The sequence below is a fragment of the Cupressus sempervirens genome, chromosome 5 (genome assembly GCF_028749045.1).
Source record: "Cupressus sempervirens isolate cs-2001-9-10 chromosome 5, ASM2874904v1, whole genome shotgun sequence".
Lineage (NCBI taxonomy): Eukaryota > Viridiplantae > Streptophyta > Pinopsida > Cupressales > Cupressaceae > Cupressus > Cupressus sempervirens.
In genome coordinates, this window is record NC_143122.1 from 273,478,785 (window position 1) to 273,506,002 (window position 27,218).

At 36.9% G+C, this 27,218-nt stretch overlaps 1 protein-coding gene and 1 pseudogene across 1 annotated transcript; one reads left to right on the forward strand and one right to left on the reverse strand.

Annotated features, from left to right (window-relative positions):
- Positions 1 to 1,226: 1,226 nt before the first annotated feature.
- Positions 1,227 to 16,144, reverse strand: LOC149555633 (caffeic acid 3-O-methyltransferase-like; annotated as a pseudogene).
- Positions 16,145 to 18,211: 2,067 nt separating this feature from the next.
- On the forward strand, positions 18,212 to 19,516 carry LOC149555634 (caffeic acid 3-O-methyltransferase 1-like). The gene is given in 4 exon segments (XM_089833669.1): positions 18,212 to 18,704; positions 18,707 to 18,892; positions 19,064 to 19,128; positions 19,226 to 19,516. Coding segments are annotated over 4 exon segments (1,035 nt in total).
- Positions 19,517 to 27,218: the final 7,702 nt, after the last annotated feature.

Genomic DNA, 27,218 nt, shown 5'->3' on the forward strand with positions numbered 1-27,218 from the left:
CATTAAAACTTAATTCTCCTATTTCCTATTGTTACCTGATTAGGGACCACTTATTATCCATGTAATAATTCTTCTTGACAAATGTCAACTTTTACATAGAGTCAAATTATTGCATGTTATAACTTCTTATAGGATTTTTTTGTTTTCATGAAAACTTATGACCTCTTATATATGCTACTTGAGATATTAACACAAGATAAAAAAAATCTCTACTACAAAGTGAGAATTCATACACTATGATGACATCTTGCCACATCTATTCACGTTAAAAGATGAAATAGGATGTGTAAGAAAATACAAGAAGTATAGAGATTAAATAAATTAATGTAATAAAACATTAAGCTTAAAAATCATTAATTTTCAGCACAATTATACCACCTCGTAAATGCTCCTAAATTAATTGTTAAATAAATAACTATTAAATAATTTAAAATATTAATGTTGTTAAAAATTATTACTTGTTTCTTGCTCAAACAGTAACCCAAGTGTGCAAAGTCTAGTTCAAGAGTTTTTGTTTGAAGCATCTGTATAATTTCAAAGAATTTTTGTAGTCTAGTTTCTAAGCTTGTCTCTTATTAAAAAAATTGATGAAAATCCCTTTTAGGAAATACAAGTTACATTTATTGATTTACAAATTTCTTGATGTGATTATGAAAAATATTTTTCAGAGTATTTATTGAATTGTGCTTGATAACCCCATTTTGATGCTCATGAAACATTATATTATATAAGAACATAAATGATAAATATATTATCAAAAATAGAAAATCCTTTATATTCTATATTTTTCATGAAAATAAAAAAAATCCTTTTAAATATTCAATCTTCATTTAAATTATAACTTAACATAGAAAAAATTAGACATATAATTAAAAATAAATAAATCAAATGAAAAATATATAATAAATTTTGCACAATACTATAAAAAATAGAACCTTGCCTATGTATATCTCTTAATTGGAATGTACACAAAATTATTACTCATGTTGCATACAACTTAATATCTCATTCTTATATTTTATTTAAAAAAAATTTATACATATTTTCATCCACACTAAATAACTCATTTATGTCATTGATGTTCATAGTGCTAACTTATAGAAATAGAATATTGCAATAATAAAAGATATCACATAGAACACAACTTATACGTATACAACATAATGTCTTGTCACACACAAGATCTTATTCATTATATTTGAAACTTGTTTATTTGAAATTTCTTTTCATTGCTTAGAAATTTCTATAAGCATTTCAATGAAAGGTAATTTGAAGATTTTATAACTCTTAAATCCTACCTTTTAAATTAAGTCTTTAAATTCCACTATTGTTCCTTCCTTACCACCTATGCAACCAACCATCATTACAATATGAAATAGTAATCCAACTTGTCTCTTGATTCCTTATTTTTTCTCAATGTTGACATGAACAACTAATACCTTCCCATCTTCTAATATTGCCTCATAACTATTTTTTAAGATTTTATACATTGTTCATCATCCCAATCATGCAAAATCCACTGTATACATAACAGTGAAACATTTCATTACACCACCATTTAAAAACTCAGTTTTAATTTAAATAATTTTTAAAAAATTGAAAAAGTATAAATACCTTCATAAAAATGGCATTTGCTAAAGGAATCATTTTAGACATATTACCTTCCACGTTCTCCACTCCTACCATGTTAAATCTCTATGAATAATAAAAATATTTGTATTTGGAATAAAATTTGTGAGCATCTTCAAATGTTATAATTGCTAGCCTACAAGTTCTCATTGTTGAGAATCTATGAAAGCTTAGAGATAGAAATTTTTTACTGACCATGTATGGGAGCAGTAGTCCTTATAACATGAGGAAGGTCAAAATTGATGCCATGAATGTGCAAATATTCTTTGCACAATTATAGATATTGTTGAGCCTACCCCTCCTGCAACATCCACTACACTCTTGAAGTTTTTAAACCCATCATAGGTCTTCACCACATAAGTCATTAAAGGGCCAGTATCAGTAGTCATGCCCTCATTGAAAATCATGTTTGGCTCAGGATTGTTGCTCATGAACTCGAATAAGTTCATCCCATGGGCTTTTGTGAATGCATGGCAACCATGTGAGAAATAATAATACAAGTTCAAAACTCACAACCCTAAACCTAAAAATTTTCTTGGCAACAACTATTATCGAGTGACGGTTTTGCTCGATAACAAAAGAAACCAAGTGGCAGGAGAGTTTACCAAGTGAGCTTGGTAAATGAAAGACAACTCGGTAAACACTAGATACCGAGTGAGGTCACTAGATGAATAATCAACTTGGTAAATGAAGAACTTGGTAGAAACTATAGAGTGTGATTATCGAGTGAACTCGATAGCCACAGGAGAGTGGAGCAAGGTAGAAGAAGGCACCGAGTGAACTCGGTAGCCACTGTAGATGACTTCTATCAAAAAATAATACCAAGTGCAGACTTATGACGTGAATATTTTCACCATTAAAACAAGAGACGTAAAGCTTGAAATATTCAACAAAAAAAACTTCACAAATGCTAAGAGATAATGGATTCACATATACCTGCTAGCTTTCTAGTCAACTTAGATTCAAACTATTACAAAATATGGGAGCATTCGGCTTCAACCAGAAAACCCTAAACTAGTAAAACTTGAACAACTTCAATACTTAGAAACTTTAAACTTGCAGCTCTAATGGCTGCATATAGTAATGCCTGGAGCAATCAATGCTTCAACAGGACAAATGAACCAATAAAACATTCAACTTATAGAATGATTAGAGAAGAAACACGTGCAATTGTAGGCATGAAATGAACTTCCTTTTCTTTACACTCTGACATCTAGATCTGCTGATCGCTTCTCTCTTCTTCCTTCTCTACAACTTCTGATCTACTCTTCTTCTCTGTCTCTCTAGATCTCTAATCGAATGAATGTAAAACCTTCCTTTTTTCTTACTTGCAAAATGTTTTCCTCCCATTTCTGAATTTGAAAACTCACCCACGACATTTATGTTTCTATATATTCTGCTGGTCGTCAAGTGGTAGGTGGGTGTTTGGCTCCAAGGAGAAATGACCATCTACAATTGATATTCCAACACTCCCCCTTTGTCCTAAGCCAAACAAACAAAGATCACTGCTGATCCACATCAACTACACCAAGACACTCTCTTAGGTGTACAAAACTTCCAATGCCTAATGGCTTAGTAAAAATGTCTGCTAGCTGCTACTCAGACTTGCAATATTCAATTTTGATATCCCCATTCTCAACCAACTCTTTGATGAAGTGATATCGGATCTCTATGTGTTTAATTCTCCCATGGAAGACTGGATTCTTGGACAATGCAATAGATGAGATGTTGTCACAATAAATTGTGGTTCCATCGTCTTGCCTTTGATTTAAATCTGTCAAGATTCTTCTAAGCCAAATTGCTTGACATGCTGCTGCATTTGCTGCTATGTATTTAGACTCTGCTATAGATTGAGCAACAATAGGTTGATTCTTGGATGACCATGAAATTGCACCCGATCTCATATGAAACATATATTTGGAAGTGCTCTTCCTATCATTTAAGCTTCCAGCCCAATCACTATCAGTATAACCCACCAACTTGAAATCATCATTTACAATATAGAAAATTCCAAATCCCTTGGTAGCTTTCACATACCTTAGGATCCTCTTTCCTGCTTGCCAATGGGAATCCTTTGCTATTTCCATAAATCTTGAAATCAGACTTACTGCATGCATTAGGTCTAGTCGAGCTGCAATTAAGTATATTAGACTTCCAACCATACTCTTATATAGTGTTGGATCCACTCTCTTGCTAGAGTCTTCCTTGCTCAACTTCAAACCTAATGTTGTTGGTCTTGGGGCTACCTTACTGTTCTGCATTTTAAATCTCTCCAAGATCTGTCCTGCATACTTTTCTTGAGAAATAAAGATGTCATCATGCATTTGTTTTACTTCTATGCCTAGAAAGTATTTTAAGAGACCTAGGTCTATCATTTCAAATTCACTTTTCATGACCTCTTTGAACTCACCAATTAGAGTCTTTTCATTATCAGTAAAAATAAAATCATCTACATACAAGACAACAATCGACAAATTTCCATTTGATGCCTTGATGTAGAGAGTAGGCTCACCATTGCTTTCACTAAAGCCATTGCTCATCAAATATGAGTCAATCCTACTATACCATGCCCTTCGAGCTTGCTTGAGCCCATAAAGAGCTCTCTTCAATCTATATACTTTGTTCTCTTCACCTTCTACTTCATAACCAGGTGGCTACTCCACATACACTTCTTCCTTTAATACACCATTTAGGAAGGCAGACTTCACATCCTTTTGATATACCTTCCATTTGTGTTGAGCTGCAATTGCTATGACAGCATGCGCAGTTTCCATTCTTGCAACGGGGGCATATGTGTCATCATAATCTCTACCATACTTCTGTTTGTAGCCCTTGACTACTAGCCTTGCCTTATGCCTATCAATCTTGCCTTTAGCATTGCATTTGGTCTTGTAGACCCATTTCACTCCAATCACTTGCTTCTTGGGAGACAATTCAATTAGCTCCCATGTCTCATTCCTTTGTATAGAATCTATCTCCTCATCCATGGCCTTACACCATTTCTTCTCCTTAATAGCTTCTTCAAAATATATTGGATCACTATGAGAAAATAATGCAAAATTAACACTCTCATCATAATCTTCATACCTTTCATCTTGGTATATCTCCCTAAAACTCTTGGTCTTTCTTGGTAATAGGGAGGAGAGTGTGGGATTAGAATCTTCATTGCTATTGGCACTGACACTTGGTCATGCCTAGAGGAGCTCGGTAATGACTGAGGTTGCTTGCCTCTTCTTCTATCTGCTCCTTCTTCTTACTGTTCATCACCATCTTCTTTGCTTATAATTGGCACTTTACATGAAGTGCTCGGTGACTCATCATTTTGTCCATACCAAGATTGATTTTCAAGAAATTCCACATCTCTTGAAAGCATCATCTTGTTGTTCAATGGGTCATACAATCTGTATGCCTTTGATTCTGGGCTGTACCCCGCGAAAATGCATTTCACACCTTTGTCATCCAATTTTTGCCTTTGCTCTTTAGGCACATGTGCATATGCAACACATCCAAACACCCTTAGGTGTTAAACTATCCATCTTCCTCATGGCCACGCTTCCATTGGAATTCTATCACAGACTGCCGTTGTAGGACATCTATTAATTAGGTAAATTGTTGTTGCCATAGCTTCTCCCCAAAATTTAGTTGGGAGACCTTTCTCTTTCATCATGCTCCTTGCCATTTCAACAATGGTCCTCTTCTTTCCTTCAGCCACTCCATTCTGTTGTGGTGTATAACTAGCTATGAGCTCTTTCTTTATGCCATGTTTCTTGTAAAAACTTATAAAAGAATTGGAGGTATAATCCCCTCCTCTATCTGATCTTAGGACCTTGATAGAATGTCCACATTCTCTTTCAGCCTGGGTTTTAAATTCTACAAATTCATCAAATGCTTTAGATTTGTTCTTTAAGAAATACACCCATGTCCTACGATTGAAATCATCTATGAATGTCATAAAATAAGTACTCCCCCGAATGGAAGTAACTTGCATAGGACCGACTAGGTCAGTATGCACTAACTCTAATGGATATTTAGCCCTCCTAGAATTTCCATAATTAAAGGAAAACCTATGTTGCTTACCCAAAATACAAGCCTTACACTTGTCACATGAATTTCCTATGCGTGGCAAACCTTCTACCATTCTTTTATTTGACAATAAATTTAAACTAGCATAGCCAAGATAACCATACTTGAGGTGTCATAGCCGTGAGGGGTCTTCAATCACACTCCTTAGAGCTGATTGTGTGAGAGGTATAGTACCAACTTGAGATAAGAAACATGTTTCTATCTTCAAGGGAAACATTCTGTTCTTTGTCATCTGAACTACTGTAAGTAAATTCTTGCTCCCATCCTTTTCATGAATGACACATGTGTCATTCTCTATTAGCACTTTGTATCCATTTTGAATGAGCTGACCAATGCTCATCAAATTTGGCTTCATACCAAGGGTGAAATATACATTTTGTATTTTATTCTTCTCACCTTTCTTGGTGCGGACCATAATAGATCATTTTCCCACAACTGGTAGGGTTCCATTGCTACCCATCTTATTTTTTGATTTGAAACTCTTGTCAATGAATGAGAACAAGGTTTCATTACCACTCATGTGGTTGCTACATCCACTATCGAGGTACCAAACCTCAGGGCTTCTTTATTCACCAACATTACACATGATGAAGGCAGTGGCATTATTTTCACTTCCCATATTCACATCAGCCACATTTGCTTGTCCTGACTAATCATTTTGCTTCTTTCAACATTCATTTGCATAATACCCATATTTATGATAGTAGTAGCATTCTACATTACTCTTATTTGACTTGTAACTTTTCTTACCTCCTCTTGAAGTATTTTGTGAGCTACTTGCTCCATCCGCTCTTCCTGAGCTTTTTGCTGCAGCATTCCTTTGTCTTCCATTACCTCGGCCTCTACCTCTAGAGTTTCTACCTGAGTGATTTCTTCCTCTCCCCCTTCCTCTTGAATTTTTTTGAGCCTTGAATGCTTGCTCTTGGGAAGATGAAGAAGTAGATCTGTTGATCCTATGCTCATGAGTTTGAAGTGTACCCATCAACTTATCCATTTTCAAAATAGTGAGGTCTTGTGCCTCTTCTATGGTCATGACCAAATTGTCATATTTATGAGGTAAACTACTCAATATATTTTCCACTATCCTCTGCTCTTGATAGTCTTCTCTATTTGACTTCAGTTGGTTAATCACATTTGAGGTCCTTGAACTGAAATCTACAATTGATTCATTTTCTTTCATTTGAAGGTTCTCAAACTCCCTCCTTATATTCTATAGCTTTATTGTATGGACTTTATTAGTCCCCTTGAAGTTTTCCTCAAGGATATCCCATGTTTTCTTTGAATAATTTGCTGCTGAAATCTTTGAGAATGCAGTTTTTGTCATTGTTGTTTCAATCAAACTTAATGCCTTAGCATCCTTCCTCCTTGACTCTTTCAAATGAGTCTTTTGTGCATTTGTGAAGGTAGCATACTGAGTTGGGTCTGTCACATCATTGAATTCATTAACTACAAAATCCCACAAATCATTAGCAACCATTATGGTCTTCATTTTCTTTGGCCATGTCTCATAATTTTGTTCATTGAATGATGGCGGCTACTGCCATATCTTTCCTGCATCTCCTGCCATGATAAATATCCCAAGAAAATAAATTCCCTAACTCACTTTGGATGTGGGGCCTCAAAGCTCTGATACCATGTGAGAAATAATAATACAACTTCAAAACTCAAAACCCTAAACCTAAAAATTTGCTTGGCTACAACTATTATCGAGTGAAAGTTTTGCTCGGTAACCAAAGAAACCAAGTGGCAAGAGAGTTTATCAAGTGAGCTCGATAAATGAAAGGCAACTTGATAAACACTAGATATCGAGTGAGGTCGGTAGATGAATAATCAACTCGGTAGACACTATAGGGTGTGATTACTGAGTGAACTCAGTAGCCACAGGAGAGTGGAGCAAGGTAGAAGAAGGCACTTGTAATGTCTCCCACTTAGCTAGTTTAGAGGTATGTTGTCGTTAGCCCATTCTTGTATGGTCCCGAGGGCTAACCAAGACTTCAAAAGGGATCCTAAGGTTATTTTGCCTAGTCAAATTTAATTACAGGTCAAACGGAGTTCATTTGTTGGGTTGTCAGGAAGACTTACTATTTTTAGTAAAGCAATAGGGGGATGCAGTGCCTTCAATTTTCAATGACAAGATGAGATACGTTTTGTTGGGCTCCTTCTAATGAGCTATTATATGTGGGATTTTGAGTTTATTTGGTATATTATTTTAAATTAAATATTATAATGTTTCATAAAGTCACTTTATAAAAATCAAGAGTCCCCCTTTTGAGTACATACATGGACTTTGTAAAAAGAAAAAAGAAGTAATATTAAAAGTCATGTATTCTCCCACATTGGCAAGACAGAAGCGTGGAACAAGTGAGGAAGGGATTAAAAGGAAGAGGATAGCTCTCATTTATTCAGGCTTGGAAATATCAAAGAAATTGGAGAATTTTCTAGAGATTATATCTCAATAGTTTGAAGGACAAAATCCCTTCAAGCTAGAAATCTTGATGCCATTGAAAGATATGGTCTTGAGATTCAACATGGTAGAAGTCTGAAAAAAGTAGATACGAAAAAGCAGCCCAAAAAAAGCAGAACCAAAAAAGCAAGCGTAAAAAGCAATTTGTAAAAGCAGTTCAAAAAGTGGAACCAAAAAAGTAGGCTGAAAAAGCAGGTACAAAAAAGTAGGCTGAAAAAGCAGTTTGAAAAAAGCAAAGCAAAAGGGGCAGCATAGAAGGAAATTATTTCAGCCATCTACAACCAGGTTCTTTGTTAGTATTGTTTTTAAGTTGTTATAAGCTTTCAGCTGTAAGTGTGCATTATACCAGCATTATCATTTTCTAATCCATGTAAATGCCAAAGTCTTGGCCATATTTCATGAGCATTGTAATTTTCATTGCAATTAAGAAGATAATAGTTGTTGGTGTCATTTAAGCAATTTAATATCATTATTTATCAAATAGTTAGTTTGCATACCAACTGTTTGTAAAAATGCCAGTTGGCTGTAGGTGTTCATTTCTCATGCTTAGATCATATATATGCACTGAATATTGTCAAAATTAGTAGCATACTCATGTTAGGTCATTTGTGTAGTCCATTGTAGTCTTCTAGCACAAGATTTTCATTGATGCAAATTGTAAAAAGGTCATTTGAAGCTAGCTAAAATACTATATCAGTCATACATCCCTTGCATGTGAATTGTTTGATGAAATTCCTTGAACTTTCATCAGCATTTTTGAGGGTAAATTTTACGAGGGTTATTACAGTGGTATCAGAGCTATAAGTCCTACCATCCTATGGAGGTCTTATAGGGAATTTGGAACAGCCAGATAGAGGGGAAAGTGTTTGACGAAATGAAAAAACACTAAAATCAGAGCATTTATGTTTGAGCATGCGACAGGGGCCTTATAATTTTTGCAATACCAAAGAAAGACAAAATAGGATTTTAGACCTGCAAAGAGAATAGTCTAGTTCATTCATGCAGGTGGACATAGAATCTAGTCATACAGACACAGAAGAGATATTCTTTGATCAAGGTGGCAATATGGGAGACAGGAATGCTCGGGATCCTGGAGAGGAAAGATTCTTATAGTCATTAGAGACCTTGGCATAGGGACAATGATTAGCAGAACAGAGGGAATAGGAACAAAATCAGAGAATGGAGCTTATGATGCAGAAGATGGCTCGTCGAATGGGGCTGAATGCTAACATGGGTGGAGGAAATAATTAGAATGGTAATAATCAAAATGGTAACAATCAGAATGGGAACAATCAGGATGGGACACATAATGGAGGTGAACAAGTTGGGAACAATTTTGGTCATGCACCCCAGCAAGCTAGGACCGTGAGTTCAATGCCCATGATTCTCACATTTTCTCCTAGAGCCCCAGAGCAGCCCATACTAGAGCTCCATATCACTGATATACAGGACCAGTTGAGAAGAGATTGGGAAGTCGGAGGTCCATATTTTACTGCTACAATTACCTTTAGGGAGTATATGGATGTGCGGATGAAACATATGCCACATGGACATGACAGGAACAAGAGCTATGAGCTACAGAAGAAAGTAGAGAAACTTTAGTTACCATATTATGATGGCTCAGGGAAGTCTACAGCAAGAGTGTGGGTTCAAAGCTTGATACATACTTTTAATTGAACCCTATGCCTGAGGAAGAAGTTATTAAGTATGCAGCAATTCATCTGGATGGGTTAGCTGATCCGTTGAGAGGGTGTATTAAAGCTCTCAACCCTCCCACTTTGTAGGAATCCATTAAGAAAGCTCGTGACATGGATTCCTCTTTAGCTTCTAAAAATAAATTCCAGGCAAAGAGTTTCCCTTCGAGGAAAGATAAGGATAGTAAACCTTTTCATAGAGAGGGCTAGCCACCTAAGGAGGAAAGTAAAAGGTTGGACAATGAGACACTTAATGATCTCAAGAAGAAGAATCTTTTTTCTCATTGTAGGGAGCCTTGGGATTTGTCACATAACTGTCTATTGAAAGCAAAAGCCAAGCAGACGGAGTACTTTTCAGTTGAACAGTCAGTGGATGGAGATTCAAAGCAGCTATCAGAATCAGATGGAGATGATAATTCTTCACATGAGGAAGCACACAATGATAGCACAATAGCTCAGTTGTCCAGTATACAAGAGGCTATCACTTTTAGAGTTAGGAGAACTTTGGATGGACAAAGATTTGTGGCACTCATTGATACAGGGGCAACACATAACTTCATTGATGAGAAGTTTGTGACACGTAGAGGGCTACATACAAAAGAGCATAGGGGATTTAAGGTGATGGTTGCCAACGGCTTCAAAATTGACTGTACTAAGAAAATCTCCAACTTGCAGCTTTGTTTGGGAGATTATGACATGGTGGGAGATTTCTTTGTGGTCAACATTGGTGATCAGGATATAGTGCTTGGGATGAATTAGATGAAATCTTTGGAAGAGTTTACATTTAACCTCCAGAAAATGGAAATGAGGTTTGAGGAAAATGGTAAGAAGATAGTACTCAGAGGTTTGTCAGATGGGAGACTACGAGTGGTGTCACTCAAGCGGATGCAGAGTTTCTTCAGACACGACTAGGTGCAATGGACAACAGAGTTCAGAGTAATGCCTAAGGTGACAGAGCAACATAAACAGGAGTATCCCCCTAATGTACAAAAAATAATAACAAAACATACTAAGGTGTTTGGTGAGATACCTCCAGGAAGACCCCCGGATAGGGGAATTGAGCATGTTATTGAGTTAGAGGAAGGGGCTAAGCCAGTCATCATCACACCATACTGCCATCCAAAGAGATATAAAGATGAAATAGAAAAGGCAATCAAGGAGTTGATTGACATGGGGCACATACAACCAAGCAAGAGTCATTTTGCTTCTTCAGTAGTATTGGTGAAGAAGAAGGATGGTACAATGAGGATGTGCTTTGATTATAGGGAACTAAACAAGAAGACAATCAAGAACCGATACCCTATTCCACCCATTGACGAGCTTATTGATGAATTACACTGTGCCTGCTACTTCTTTAAGATTGATTTGAGATCCGGCTACCACCAAATATGGGTTAGAGAGGTGGATGTAGAGAAGACAGCTTTTAGATGCCACTATGGACATTTTGAGTTCTTAGTCATGCCCTTTGGGTTGACTAATGCCCCCACCACTTTCCAGTCCTATATGAATAGAGTATTCAGAGATCAATTGAGAAAGTTTGTTTTGATTTTTTTTTATGATATACTGATATATAGCCGTACTTGGGAGGAACATTTGAAGCATATTGATGTAGTGCTCAACATTTTAGAGAGGGAGTCACTATATGCCAAGATGAGTAAATGCGAGTTTGGGATGATAGAGTTGCTCTATCTAGGGCATATTATTAGTGCAGGAAGTGTTCGGGTTGACCCAGAAAAGATCAGGGCCATTCTGGATTGGCCATCGCCGAGGAACATTTCGCAACTCAAGGGATTTCTTGGGCTTTGTAGGTTCTACCGTAGATTTGTGAAGGGATTTTCATAGATAGCAGCACCACTTACAGATTTGACACGAAGAGACAGTTTCAAGTGGTCAGAGAAGGCTCAAGATTGTTTTGACAGGTTCAAGGAGCTGATGAGTACATGCCCTGTTTTAGCCATTCTAAATTTCACCAGGCCTTTTGAGCTGCAGTGTGATGCCTCAGGAGAGGGCATAGGAGCTATCCTCATGCAGGAAAAACATCCCATCACATATGAGAGCAAGAAATTATGAGGTGTTGAGAGAACTTATAGCATCTGTGACAGAGAAATGCTAGCAATCATGCATGCGCTAGCTAATTTCAAGAAATACTTAGCAGGGAGCCAATTCACAGTAAAAATAGATCATAACAGCTTGACACATTTCCTTGGACAGAAGGATCTCAATGACAAGCAATAGAAATGGGTGAGTAAGTTACAGGCTTACGATTTTGACATAGTCTATGTCAAAGGGAAGAAAAATATTGTCGCAGATGCTTTATCAAGAAGGCCTCATTTGCTTGTTGTTGGGATAGTCATGGACAATTGAAGAGAGTTGATCTTGGCAGAGTATGCCAAGGATAGTTGGGCATCTAGTGTTATTGAAGGAACTATTTAGGATAGTTGATACACTATTGTAAATGATTTGATCATCTACAAGGAAAGGATTTATTTAGTACTCGGGTCTGCTATGAAGCAGAAGATTCTGAGGGCATTTCATGATTCACCATTGGCAGGACATCTCAGATTCTTTAAGACATATCGATAGGTGAGAGAGCGCTTCACTTGGAAAGGACTCAAAACAAAGGTGCTTCAATTTGTTAGGAAGTGCCCAGTATGTCAGCAGAACAAATAGAAACATTCCTTTCCAGGTGGTTTACTATAGCCCCTACCCATACCAGAGAAGAAGTGGGATAGCATTTCCATGGATTTCATTATAGGCCTCCCCAAGGTACAAGGTTGGGATTTTATTTTTGTTGTGGTAGACAGATTGACGAAATTTGCACATTTCTTTGCAATTTCATCCACATATTCAGTAGTACAGATAGCAGAGCTATTCTTTCAAGAGGTATTTAGATTACATGGGATGCCACAGAACATAGTCAGCGACAGGGATAGTAGGTTTATGAGCCACTTTTGGCAGGAGTTGTTCGGGCTGTGTGGAACAGAGCTAACTCCAAGTACCAGTTACTACCCCCAAACTGATGGGCAAACAAAGATAGTGAATAAATGGGTTGAGAGGTACCTTTGAAACCACATTGCAGGAGAGCAGAAGGCTTGGGTGAAGTGGTTGCATCAAGGGGAGTACTGCTACAATACCTCTTTCCATATGTCTATTCAAATGTCCCCTTTCATGGCACTATACGGGTATGATGCTCCTAATTTTCTAGATTTGTTATTTGGGGACAGTAGGGTGCCTAAGGCCAAGGATATATTGCAGGAGTGTCAGGACATTATGCGATCCTTAAAGGAAAATTTGCAAAGGGCACAAAATTAGCAGAAGCAATATGCTGATCAGCATAGGGTTGAGAGATTTTTCGAGGTAGGAGACATGGTGTACCTCATGTTATATTCATATAGACATTCCTCTCTCAAGAAGAGTGGAGCAGAGAAATTGAAACCTCGCTACTATGGACCATTCAAAGTAACCAGGAGAGTGGGTGAGGTAGCTTATGAGTTAGAGCTGCCTGCAGACAGTAAAGTACATAACGTGTTCCATGTGTCACACCTTAAGAAGGCATTAGGGCATAATGTGGTGCCTTCAGTAGTATTGTCACCTCTTGATGATGAGGGAAAACTTATCTTGATTCCTGAGGCCATACTTGGCTCTAGGGAGAGGGTGCTTCGCAGGCGGACTATCAGGGAGTACCTAGTAAAGTAGAGGAACCTACTAGTTGAGGATGCGACATGGGAGGCAGAGGAGATTATTCAGCATCCTGAGTTAGGATTGCTTGGGGACAAGCAATTTCAAGAGGGGTGGACTGTAATGTCCCCCACTTAGCCAATTTGGAGGTATGTTGTCATTAGCCCATTCTTGTATGGTCCCGAGGGCTAACCAGGACTTCAAAAGGGATCCTAAGGTTATTTGGCCTAGTCAAATTTAATTACAGGCAAAATAGAGTTCGTTTGTTGGGTTGTCAGGAAGACTTACTATTTTTAGTAAGCCAATAGGGGGATGTAGTGCCTTCAATTTTCAATGATAGGATGAGATGCATTTTGTTGGGCTCTTTCTAATGAGCTATTATATGTGGGATTTTGAGTTTACTTGGTATATTATTTTAATGTTTAAAGTTACAATGGTAAAGTGACTATTTAAATTAAATATTATAATGTTTCATAAAGTCACTTTATAAAAATCAAGAGTCCCCCTTTTGAGCACATACATGGACTTTGTAAAAAGAAAAAAGAAGTAATATTAAAAGTCATGTATTATCCCACATTGGTAAGACAGAAGCGTGGAGCAAGTGAGGAAGGGATTAACAGGAAGAGGATAGCTCTCATTTATTCAGGCCTGGAAATATCAAAGAAATTGGAGAATTTTTTGGAGATTATATCTCAATAGTTTGAAGGACGAAATCCCTTCAAGCTGAAAATCTTGACGCCATTGAAAGATATGGTCTTGAGATTCAACATAGTAGCAGTTTGAGAAAAGAAGATACGAAAAAGCAGCCCAAAAAAAGCGGAACTAAAAAAGCAAGCAGAAAAAGCAATCCGTAAAAGTAGTTCAAAAAGTGAAACCGAAAAAGCAGGCTGAAAAAGCGAGTACGAAAAAGCAGGCCGAAAAAGTAGTTCAAAAAAAGCAAAGCAGAAGCGGCGGCACAGAAGGAAATTATTTCAGCCATCTACAACCAAGTTCTTTGTTAGTATTGTTTTTAGGGTGTTATAAGCTTTCAGCTGTAACTGTGCATTATACCAGCATTATCATTTTGTAATCCGTGTAAATGCCAAAGTCTTGGCCATATTTCATGAGCATTGTAATTTTCATTGCAATTAAGAAGATAATAGTTGCTGGTGTCATTTAAGCAATTTAATATCATTATTTATCGGCTAGTTAGTTTGCATACCAACTGTTTGTAAAACTTCCAGTTGGCTATAGGTGTTCATTTCTCATGCTTAGATCATATATATGCACTGAATATTGTCAAAATTAGTAGAACACTCATGTTAGGTCGTTTGTGTAGTCCATTGTAGTCTTCTAGGACAAGATTTTCATTGATACAAATTGTAAAAAGGTCATTTGAAGCTAGCTGAAATACTATAACAGTAATACATCCCTTGCATGTGAATTGTTTGATGAAATTCCTTGAGCTTTCATCAGCATTTTTGAGAGCAGATTTGAGGAGGGTTATTACAGCACCGAGTAAACTCGGTAGCCACTGCAGATGACTTCTACCAAAAAATAATATCGAGTGCAAACTTATGACATGAATATTTTCACCATTAAAACTAGAGACCCAAGCTTGAAATATTCAACAAAAAAAAACTTCACAAATGCTAAGAGACAATGAATTCACGTATGCCTGCTAGCTTTCTATTCAACTTAGATTCAAACTATTACAAAATCTAGGAGCATTTGGCTTCAACTAGAAAACCCTAAACTAATAGAACTTGAACAACTTCAATACTTAGAAACTTTAAACTTGCAGCTCTAATGGCTACATACAATAACGCCCAGAGCAATCACTGCTTCAGCAAGACGAATGAAACAATAAAACATTCAACTTATAGAATGATCAGAGAAGAAACACATGCAACTGCAGGCACGAAATGAACTTCCTTTTTGTTGCACTCTAATGTCTGGATCTGCTGATCACTTCTCTCTTCTTCCTTCTCTGCAACTTCTGATCTGCTCTTCTTCTCTATCTCTCTAGATCTCCAATCTAATGAGTGCAAAACCTTCATTTTGTCTTACTTGCAAGATGTTTCCCCCCATTTTTGAATTTGAAAACTCACTGACCGCATTTATGTTTCTATCTTTTTTGCTGGTCGTCAGGTGGTAGGTGGGCATTTGGCTCCAGGGAGAAATGACCATCTGCAATTAATATTCCAACAAACCATCTATAAGCATCTACTACACACTTTACATTAATGGCCAACATAGTTGGTGGACAGGATTGTTGGGCACCATTTTTGACAAGAAACTTAGAGAGGGCGGTGAGGCCATATTTGAATTGGGGAGTTTCACTGTGATCTACTATGCTATCTTCTGTGAAGACACCAATTGTAGCCAAAAGCCTCATGATTCTAAATAGGTACTCACTATGGGCAGCTTTGTCGATGGAAGTAGAAATAGGAGAAGCAATTTGCTCCACACTTAGGGGATTATCACCACCATTGATGGCAATAATGTCAAGAATGTTGAGCAGAACAGTAGCCCGAATAGCCATGGGCTTGGTTGCTAAAAGAATAATTTCATAGAGCTGAAGATGTGCTTCCATGGAAGACATTGAGGAAGCCATGCTTTGCCTCATCTAATACAAAGTTGGTCAATTTAAAGGAAAGTGATGAATAGAGAAACGTGGAACAACAATGTTGCCCATTATCAAATATCAAACTGTTTATCATTTCTGCAAAGGGAGTGAAACCTTTCTAATATATATTTGTAAGCTTTTTTCTTCATGTTTTTTAATGTATTTTATAGTCACTGTAGTATCTTAAGAAAATATAAAAGTAGGAAAATGTGGTTCAACATATCACAGGAACTTTGAAGAAGTTGTAGTTATAAATGGTATTTTTTTGGTTTTTAATGGAGGGTTGTTATAAATGGGTTATAAATGTTTCTATATACTTCATTTTTTTAAATTATTGCCATCAGAAGAGTTCGATATGCCCAATCGAATGTCTAATCATAATAATATGTTCGACACATTGTTCAACGTGCCACCTCAACAGAGATAAAAAATTTGATATTTAATAATTGGAACATTTCATTGTTGATCCATTAGTGTAGCACTATTGATGAAAGTTTGTGGTAGATCAGATAATCAGTGATTAGACCCTACAATGACATTCAATACATTACAATACTGACAACAGTATTTAGTTAGACATTAAATATATAAAACGTTTCAACTTGCCAAACAATATTCATATTAAATTAATAGAAAAAAAAGAATTCCATCTTAAATTAAACGTATAAGTATTTAAATAATTTTAAATAAACAAGATAAACACTTAAGATTATCTTATTTAATTAATATATTAAATTTTAAAAATTAATTGATTATATAAAAATTTTAAATTAAAATTTACATTTTATATAAATGTCTATGTGATCATGTATTAAAACATTAAGGACAAAAGGATTTAGAAGACTGCCATAATTGACAAGGATAAAATCATTAGACTTTTCTAATAAATTGGTTTTAAAAGGCATGTAGACCAATGACTTCATAAAAGAGAAGACAAATCTTGAGTTGTACTGCTGGTTACTAATTTAAATAATGAAAAATAGCATATATATTAATAGTGATTTATGTTGTAAAAAAAAAACACTAAGATAGATGCAGGCCTAGAATAATATTTTTATTTTACATGGTTTTTTTCATATAATATATTTTTAGTTATTCTTTTTTTCTGTAATTTGTTTAGTTAGTAAATATTATATATATTTTAGTACTCATTTTCTATTAATATAAGTATAGAATTACATATTCAGAAAAATATAAAATGAATCGCTCAATTCTTAGTAAAAAATAGTTTTGAATGTCCTTAGATCACCAGATTTGTGACAGCCTACGAAAGAGGAGTCTATGTAAAGCCCATATTGCAAGAGTCAGCCTAAGAGAAAACTCTGAGGAGCACCACCCATCAGTACCTCCATCAGAATTATACTTACATAAAAATAGAAAAATATAGAGTTATTCATGAAAATAGCAGAAAATGGTTTATATAAAGAAAGTCAGAAAAAAAAAAGAAAAATTAATTATTTGACTACATGCTTATTGTGAAAGTGAAAAAAGAGAAAATATATGCCCCATTGGTGCGGAGATATGCTGAAATCACCAAAACAGTAGTTAGAATACTATGACTTCACATCAGATATATTATATAAAACAATATTTAAATAAAGGAAAATCTAGAAGAAAATAAGGACAGAAAAATAATGTTTGTCAAATGTCTGAACTTATTATCAATGCACAGGAGCTTAACAATGGGGTCCCTAGTGATGACACAAGCTGGCAATTGAAATTGAGAATCTCTAATTGATACGACAACCATGGCCTCTTCGCAGTCCCTGTGATGTGCTGAACCACGTTTTCCAGCACTTCTATTTTTTCAAGACACTGCAGCGACTATGCAATACATTAGAAAACATTAAAAAAAAAGCTTACAAAAATATTTTATCCTGAATTCAAACATTAAATATTAGAAGGGTTTCATTCACGTTTTGGAACTGATAAACAATTTACTACTAACTGTTATAAACAGTTCGATATTTGACAATGGGCAACATTGTTGTTCCACATTTCTCTAATCATGACATTTCTATAAATTGGCCAAATTTGTATTAGATGAGGCAAACCATGGCTTCCTCGGTGTCTTCCATGGAAGCACATCTTCAGCTCTATGAAATTTCTATTTCAGCAGCCAAGCCCATGGCTCTTCGGGCTGCTGTTTTACTTAACATTCCTGACATTATTGCCATCTATGGTAGTGAGAATTCCCTCTCTTTAGACCAAATTGCTTCTCATATTGCTACTTCCACCAACAAACCTGCCCACACTGAATACTTGTTTAGAATCATGAGGCTTCTGGCTTCCATCGGTGTCTTTACAGAGGAGAGCACAGTAGATTATGGTGGCACTCCTAGTCAATTCAAATATGGCCTCACCTCCCTCTCTAAGTTCCTGGTTAATAATGGTGCCCAAAAATCCTGTGCACCCACTCTGCTGGCTATTAATTTAAAATGTATCATAGATGGTTATCGGCATCTTCATGATTCTGTCATCGAAGGCTGCCCTGCATTTATCAAAGCCTATGGTATGGGCGTATTTGAATAGATGGGCAACAATCCTGAACCAATACTAGTCCTTTAATGGCTTATGTGGTGAAGATTTATGATGGGTTTAGAAGCCTCAAGAGTGTAGTGGATGTTGCAGGAGGAATAGGCTCTGCAATATCTGTAATTGTGGAAGAATATCCACACGTTCATGGCATCAATTTCGACCTTACTCATGTCATAACTACTGCTGCTCCCATACATGGTCGGTAACAATCTCCATCTCTAATCATTATAGAAAATTAGTATTTAGATAATAAGAGAGAAGGGCATAAATTTCAATTTCTTCTATAGTTAGATAATTGGTATCTATTTTTCATTTCTAAATTTCACGGAGAAGTACAAATAGTTTGAGTAAATTCTTCTACAAATGCAGGTGTGGAGCATGTGGAGGGCAATATGTTTGAACAAATTCCTTCAGCAAATGCAATTTTTATGAAGGTGTGATTTAATATTCAATTATCTAATAATCGATTTCAATTCTGACGTGCTGATTTTATGCTAATTTTACAAGTTATTTTTGTTTATTTTTCTGCAGTGGATCTTGCATGATTGGGATGATGAACAATGCTTGAAAATCTTAATAAATTGTTATGAAGCAATACCAGCAGATGGGAAAGTATTAATTGTGGATGCAATTATTGATGAAGCAGAAGGGACGAAGAGACAAGCAGGATTACTGTTTGATATGTGTATGATGGCTGTGTCTCTTGGTGGAAAAGAAAGAACATGGAAACAATTTGAGGATATGTTTTACAGAGCAGGGTTTAACAGTTACCGTGTCATAACATTACCTTTCATTCAATCATTCATAGAAATTTCTAAATAGTTAGTGGGTAAATAATCAGTGCGGAGCAGTACCAAAGAATAATAGAAAATTGATATACGTATTTTTTATTAGACAAGTTTGGTATTACCGTAACTCAGCATTGTAATTTTTGTAAGAAAATAGTATTCTTGAATGATGTGATACACTGGGTAAATAGTCAGTGGGGAGCAGTATCAAAGAATAATAGAAAATTTAGATATACGTATTTTTTATTAGACAAATTTGGTATTACTGTAACTCAGTATTGTAATCTTTCTAAGAAAATAGGTGATACATAAAATATTTTGTGATGATGAATTTACGTGCAGTTTATCTTAAGTTCAAATTTTTTGGGAATTTTAATTTAAAAAGTATGAAGCCATGGAGTTTCATTTTGTATATATTTTTTAATTGGTTGAAGATATTTGCAATGGTCTTTGACATCTGTTTTATCTTGTAGACTTGGACGGCCATTCTTAAACATCACATACAAAAGGAAGAATTAAGTTTGGGAAAAAAATTCAATTTAGACTATTTAACACTTTTGGTATAAGAATTAAGCTTAATATATGATGTTTAAACTGTTTATATATTCAAGTAATTAATTAGATACTCACATTAGCCATTTATACAAATAATCTACACATTTTAAGACATGCTAAAAAAGTAAACCTCAGCACTTGTCTTCTGTAGTGTGATTGTATCATCTTGGCAGAGAAGCAATACTGCCACATACATATAGGTTAATGTTGATGAATTATGAGAAATTGAATGGAATTTCATACATTCTGATCAGTCTGGCAAACAATTCAAAGGATTTTAGAGGAGATTGTAGTTGTCTTGGTCCGTCGGTTGGACTGTTTGGAAATTCTCAGGTAATTGAGAGATTTCGCCGTTCATTTTAGGGAGTTTTTTGGGAGGCAGGTGATATTTATAAGGCCCTTTGAATTTCTGTTCAAGGCTGTGGATGCATCATCTGGAGACCACAGCGTTCAGAATATGAGTTATTTGGTGACTATATATTGTGAATTTCAATATCTATGTGAAGTTAGTCCAAAAATTTTACTAAGATTGTGAGTCGCTTTACTTTGTTGATTAAAAAATAAGATAAAATGTTAAGTTAAGAAATTCTTTAGTCTTGATTCTATATGAAAAATAATTTCTTTAGTGCTGTGAGATATAACTAATATTGTTAATGGTTTTATTTATTTATTTCATTTTAAATCAAAGATGGCAATGAAATGTGAAATGTGAGATGTTAAAAAATGCATTTTAAAATTTGTATTTCTTAAATTTCAATTCTTTTACTATTTCAATAATTCACATATTATTACTTTGATGTGGATTTGGGAGTTGAAAGTACAAAATAGAAAGGTTAAATAAAGATTCAAATCATGTTCTAATTTACTAAGAAAAATTAATCGTAACATTTTCCAACATAAAAAGTACTTTGGCAATTTGATATTGATAGCTCATTCATGAATCACATCATAAAATTTCATTTAAGTAAAGCTTTTATTAATAAAAAATTAAATTTCATTTTAATGAAAAGTTAATAATATGGCTTTTGGTCAATTTCACTTTTTTTTGAAAAGTTGGAATTGAAGGGAGAATGTGGAGAAGCGTTGGCTGCCGGCTGGGCTAAGGGTTTTCCCCTAGCCTGTTCTTGGTGTTTGATCTTTCCTATTTTTCTGTTCTGTTTGGATTGCTAGCTATTGGACATAATTTGAGTCGGTGTTTTTGGAAATCTTCTGCAGTCAATTTTGGATTAGGGTTTTATTGTTTGCATGGAAGGGCCTGAGATTTCTTCTCCGTTGGTGAGAACAGATGGTTCTTCTCCAACTATGCATGCAATGCGATCTAAATCATTTTATTCAAGGGAGAGCTCCAAGCTGCAAAAAGTTAATGGTTGTTTTCCATGTAGCCATGATTGCCCTGTTCTGGTTATTCCTCCAATGGCTGTAATGGAGGACATTGATTATTGGACCAAGCATGCTTTGATATGCAAATTTCTTGGAATCCAGATTTCTCTATCCGCTGTTGAGGCATGGATTCGCCGCTCATGGCAGATGGAAGACGATATGGAGATTATGTTGGTAGGGAATAGTTATTTTTTTGTTGCATTCTCTTGCATGTCTGATCGGGATCGTGTTTTTGAAGGAGACCCTTATTTCTACAACCATGTGGGGTTATTTGTCAAACCTTGGCATTCAGGTTTTAATTTTGCTGAGGATCTCCCTTCAACAGTGCCAGTTTGGGTTCGCTTGCCTCGTCTTTCCTTGGAATTTTGGCGTGAAGACATCCTTCGACAAATTGCTGCTTTGTTGGGGAAGCCAGCTGCGATTGCACATCAATCCCTTGATAAAAAGGTTATTTCTTATGATAGAATTTGTGTTGAAGTTAATTTGAATAACCCATTACCAGATTCTTTGGAAATTTGTATGGGGGATTCTTCTTGGGTGCAATAGTTAGATTATGAATCCCTCCCTTTTCGTTGCCGAATTTGTCATGAGTATGGTCATTTATAGCGTCAGTGCCCTCGTAACTCGAGTTTCAAAGGAGTGGATGGTTCTACAGCTTGCAATGCTGGTGGTTTGGTAGATACTATAGGGAAAGGACAATCTCAAATGGCTAATACTACCAAGGGGATGAATCTGCAAGATGCTACAAGTAAGGGTAAGGCTCAAATGCAAGATAAGGATGGATTTACCCCTGTTCGCCCTCGAGCTAAGGGACGTGGTCAAAAGAGGCCCTTGAAAGAAAGATTATCTGATTCAGGTTTTAACTGCTTTGAGGTGCTGGATAGTATGGTTCTAGAGGAGGGTATTGCTCCTCCTATCTCTTCTGATCCAGTTTGCCCAGATGAGAGATTTGTTCCTAATGATGCTTGTGGGGCATCCCAAGTTGTAGTATATCAGAATTGTGAGGTCCCTATAGCTCCTGTGACAGAGGCTATGGTGACTCCTGCAGTATTGGAGGATAATGATGTTGTTTTAGCTGACTTGGTTAAGGATGTGCTACCATCAGGTAAGGGAAAGGGATCTCCTCTCCCCTTGGGGTTGATGTCTCGACCCTTTAAGCGGGCTTCTTCTACTCCCCCTCTAAGGAGTGGGCGTAAAACAGACCAAGAGAAGATTAAACTCACAGGAGATATATTGATTGAGTCTGGTTCAGTGAAACCTTTGGATTCTCATTTTCCCAATTCTACCCAATGATGATTATTCTCCCATGGAATGTAAGGGGGTTGAATAGCATCCATAGACAAAAGGCTATTCATAACTTGGTGGTTGATCATAGTCCTGATGTTTTTTGTATCCAAGAGACTAAGCTCTCTGTGGAGTCTATGGTCCAACATGCCTTTAGTATTTGGTCTCGTGGCCAATGCCAGTGTGTTGGGGCAACAGGCAGTGCGGGTGGTTTAGCTATATTTTGGGATCCTCAAAAAATTTCTCCTCTTGGCTGGATGTCTTCTCACTCAGCTCTCTCTATGGTAGCTTCTGCTCTAGACTCAAGAGAGGTAATCATGGTTACTAATGTGTATTCACCTATTGATCTTGTGGGAAAAGAGGAACTTTGGGAACATATTCAATATGTTAGAAATTGTCATCCTTATCGTCCTTGGGAGTTAGTAGGGGACTTCAATTCAGTTTTAAGTCTGGAGGAGAAGCATGGTGGTTTGGCTAGATTGGGGCCTTCTTCTGCTCTTCTTCAGCAACACATATCTCTTTTCATCTCTCTGATGTTAAGCCTTCTAATGGTCTCTATACCTGGAATAATCGCAGGACTGGTGTTGCTGCTATCTTAGAATGTCTGGATAGATTTCTTGTTTCTTGCTTCTGGGTTAGTGGCACCCTTACTATCTCTTCAGAAATCCTTGATTGGAGGGGTTCAGATCATTGGCCAATTAAATTTTCCACTATAGGGGCTTATGTTCTGAAGCATCCTCCTTTTAAGTTCCAGTTTATGTGGCTTCATGACTCCTCTCTTCATGATTTTATTTTTTGTTGGTGGAAACATGGTGCTCCTGCATATGGTAGTGCAATGTTCTCATTTTCTAAAAGGCTTCAATATGTTAAAAGGCAGCTCAAGATATGGAATAGGGAATGCTTTGGGAACCTTCACTTTATGAAGAGGCTTGCTCAAGAAGAACTTGATGTCATCACAAGGGAGATTAGAGATCGAGGTTTCTCAGAGGATCTTGGCAAGGCTGAATCCCTTGCTTCTAGAGCTCTAGAAGAATGGGAACTTCGAGAAGAAATTTTTTGGAAGCAAAAGGATAGAGTTGATTGGCTCCAAAAAGTGATCGAAACACTGCCTTTTTCCATAAAACAGTGCAATCTCACCGGAATCAGAGCACTATCTCTTCTTTGGTTAATTCTCAAGGTATCCAACTGAATTCCTTGCCAGCTTTGTTCCAGGAGGCTATTTGGTACTTCTCTACCCTCTTCTCCGAGGACTCTCCTCCTACTGATAATGAAGAAAATCTTATTTTTTCATGTATTCCTTCCCTTATCACTCAGGGAATGAATGATTATCTCATGTGTCCTATATATTTGGAAGAGCTGGAGGAGGTGGTGTTTGGCATGCCTAAGGGGAAGGCTCCTGGTCCTGATGGCTTTCCAGTTGAATTCTTTCAGGAATTTTGGGACATCATTAATCATAATTTGTTGGAGGTGGTTAAAGAATCCTATGCTAGCAAGCAGATGCTTCGAGCTTTGAACTCTACATTCTTGACTCTTATTCCTAAGAGAGAGGGTGCTAATCAATTGGAGTTTTTTAGACCAATTGCTTTATGTAATGTGGTTTAAAAAGTTATTACTAAGTTGATTGCTGAGAGACTGAAAAGGTGGCTTCCCATTATTATCTCAGAAGAACAAGGTGGTTTTGTTGCTGGCAGACAAATTTTGGATGGGGTGGTTATAGCTACTGAGGCTATTCACTCTATGGCTACTTCAAGGGAGAAAGCCATGTTTGTTAAGTTAGATATGGCTAAGGCCTACGATAGAGTTAAATGGAGCTTCCTAAGGAGTATTCTTCTTTCTTTTGGATTTAGCTCTGACTGGGTGAGTTGGATTATGAGTTGTGTTACTTCTGCCTCTTTTTCTATTCTTATTAATGGTCAACCTTCTCAACTATTTGGTGCTTCTAGAGGCCTCCGCAAGGGTGACCCTCTCTCCCCATATCTATTCATCATCATGGCTTAAGGCTTGGGCAGATTCATTAAGCATCGGGTGTCCCAGAATTCTATTCAAGGCTAGCGGTGGGGTAATGGCTTACCTTCTCTTTCCCATCTTTAATTTGTTGATGATTATGCTCTTGCCGGTCTTGCTAGGATCAAGGAAGCTAAAGTCTTTCGACATGCTTTGGATGTTTATTTGGTAGCTTTAGGCCAAAAAGTTAATGAGCACAAATCTTCCATTTACTTTTTTAACACTCCTGATTCTATTCAGCACAGGATTGTTGGTATCCTACGGTTTCAAATAGGATCACTTCCTTTGACTTATCTTGGCATTGCTATTGCTGTTTACAGGCAGCCATGTCTCTTCTGGCAAAATTTGATTACCAAGCTTCAGGATAAGGTAAATCATTGGACTCATAGATGGCTTTCTACTGCTGCCCGGGTTACTCTTCTTCAAGCTGTTATCCAAGCTCTTCCTACTTATAGAAGCATGGTTCACGCTGCACCTATTTACTTTCTCAAGGAGTTTGATGCTCTTTCTCGACAATTCCTTTGGAGTGGTAATCTGTGTAGTACTAAATGGAGCTTGGTTAATTGGGCAACTGTTTGTAGGCCTAAAAAGGAGGGTGGTCTTGGTCTTCGATCTGCTGTGTTGAGTAGTCAAGCTTTGGCTGCTAAACTTTATTGGCAATGGTGCTCTGAACAACATCAACTTTGGGCTCGTATTATCACTCATAAATATTTTTATGGTGCTGATCCTTGCTCTGTTTCTGCACTTCCTCTTGAAGGTCGTAGCTCAATGGTTTGGCATACTTTGAAGACAGGTGCGATGTTGGTGAAGAGGGGTCTGTTCTGGATATGTAAAGGAGGTTCTCAGGCTTTGTTTTGGTCTGATGCTTGGGATGGATTCCCTTCCATTTTATCCATATACCCTCATCTTTAGCCTCTTTGTGACTCTTTTCTTGTTGCTAGATGGGATAAAGTGGCTCATTACAAGACTCTTTATCAATTGGGACCTGTTGTTGGTTATAGATGGAAGCATTCTTCTGATTGGCCTCCTTGAGGTACAGATCTGGATCGTCAGGAGCTTTCTCAAATTCTAGCCTCTAGAGAGTGTTCTTCTTTGCTTGTCCAGATGTTTTGGCTTGGGGTGGTACCTTGTCTGGTAAATATCATGTCTCTGCTGGGTATCAGGAGATAACTAGACAATTATTTGGGGATGTTGAGGTCCCTTGGTGGAAGAAAGTTTGGAATAAAGTTTCTTGGTCAAAGTGCAATTTTTTCATGTGGCTAGTGGCTCACAACCGTTGTCTTACCTGGGATAATCTTTGTAAACGTGGATTTCAGGGCCCCTCTTATTGTGTTTTGTATGGTAATGGAGAGGAGTCTGTCTCCCATCTGTTCTTCCATTGCTCCTATTCTACTCAGATATGGCACCTTTGGTGGAGTGCTTGGGGTTGCTCTTGTCAACATGCTTCCTCTTTGCCTGAGTTCTGGGCCTGCTTGGGTAGTGCTCCCTCCAAGTCTTCTTCTCTCCATGCTGCTTGGATTGCTGGCCCATCTTTCATGCTTTGGCATATCTAGTTGGAGAGGAATCATCGCATATTCCAAGATGTTTGGCTTGGTGTTTTGCATCTTTGGTGGAAAATATCACATTCTCTTCAAGAAACTATTCTTGTGAAGTGTGAGCTTGATTGGGGTATGGATCTGGTTGATCTTACTATCTGTAATCGCCTCAATTTTCATCTGCAGGATGGGTTTGCAGCTCATAGGTTTCCTTCTATGTCTAGGCAACTTCACCATCAGAGGAAGGGTTGGGTTAACCAGGATGGGCAATGGACTCCTCCTCCCTGTGGAGTTCTAAAAATTAACACTGATGGTTCTTCCCGTGGAAATCCTGGTCCGGCTGGTATTGGCGGAGTGGCTCATTGTAGTTCTAGGGATGTTAACTTTTTCTTCTTAGTTCATAAGGGTGATTATACTAACAATCTCATGGAAGCTCAGGCTATTTTATATGCTGTGGAACAATGTTTCTTGTGGGGATGGAGTAAGATTATCTGTGAGTCTGATTCACAGGTGGTGGTGAACATGCTTTCTTCGCAAGAGCTTGAGGATGTTAGTTGGCAGCTGGCCACTGTTGTTAAGCAGATTCTTTTCTTCTCTTCCTCTTTTCAGTTCATTAGGTTCACGTATATTCCTCGTGAATGGAATAGAACTGCTAATTGTTTAGCCAAATGGGCTTCTAGTCATGATCCGGGTTGGAATATTAGGGATAGGAGGCAACTGTCCTTTGAGATGGTGCAAGAATTTGATGATCTTGTTGCTCAGGATCGAGCTCCTTGTTGAGCTCTCCTTGTTGTATTCCTTTCTATCTTAATAAATTTTTACCCCTCTTTTGTTTTTTTTTTTTTTTTTTGAAAAGTTAATAAAATTAATGCTACCAACCAAAATTTATGAACAAATAGATCAAATAAAAATAAATTGTGTCATAAATGGAATTTGGGAGTTCATTGATTAGAATTGATTTGTACATGGTTGCTTTCT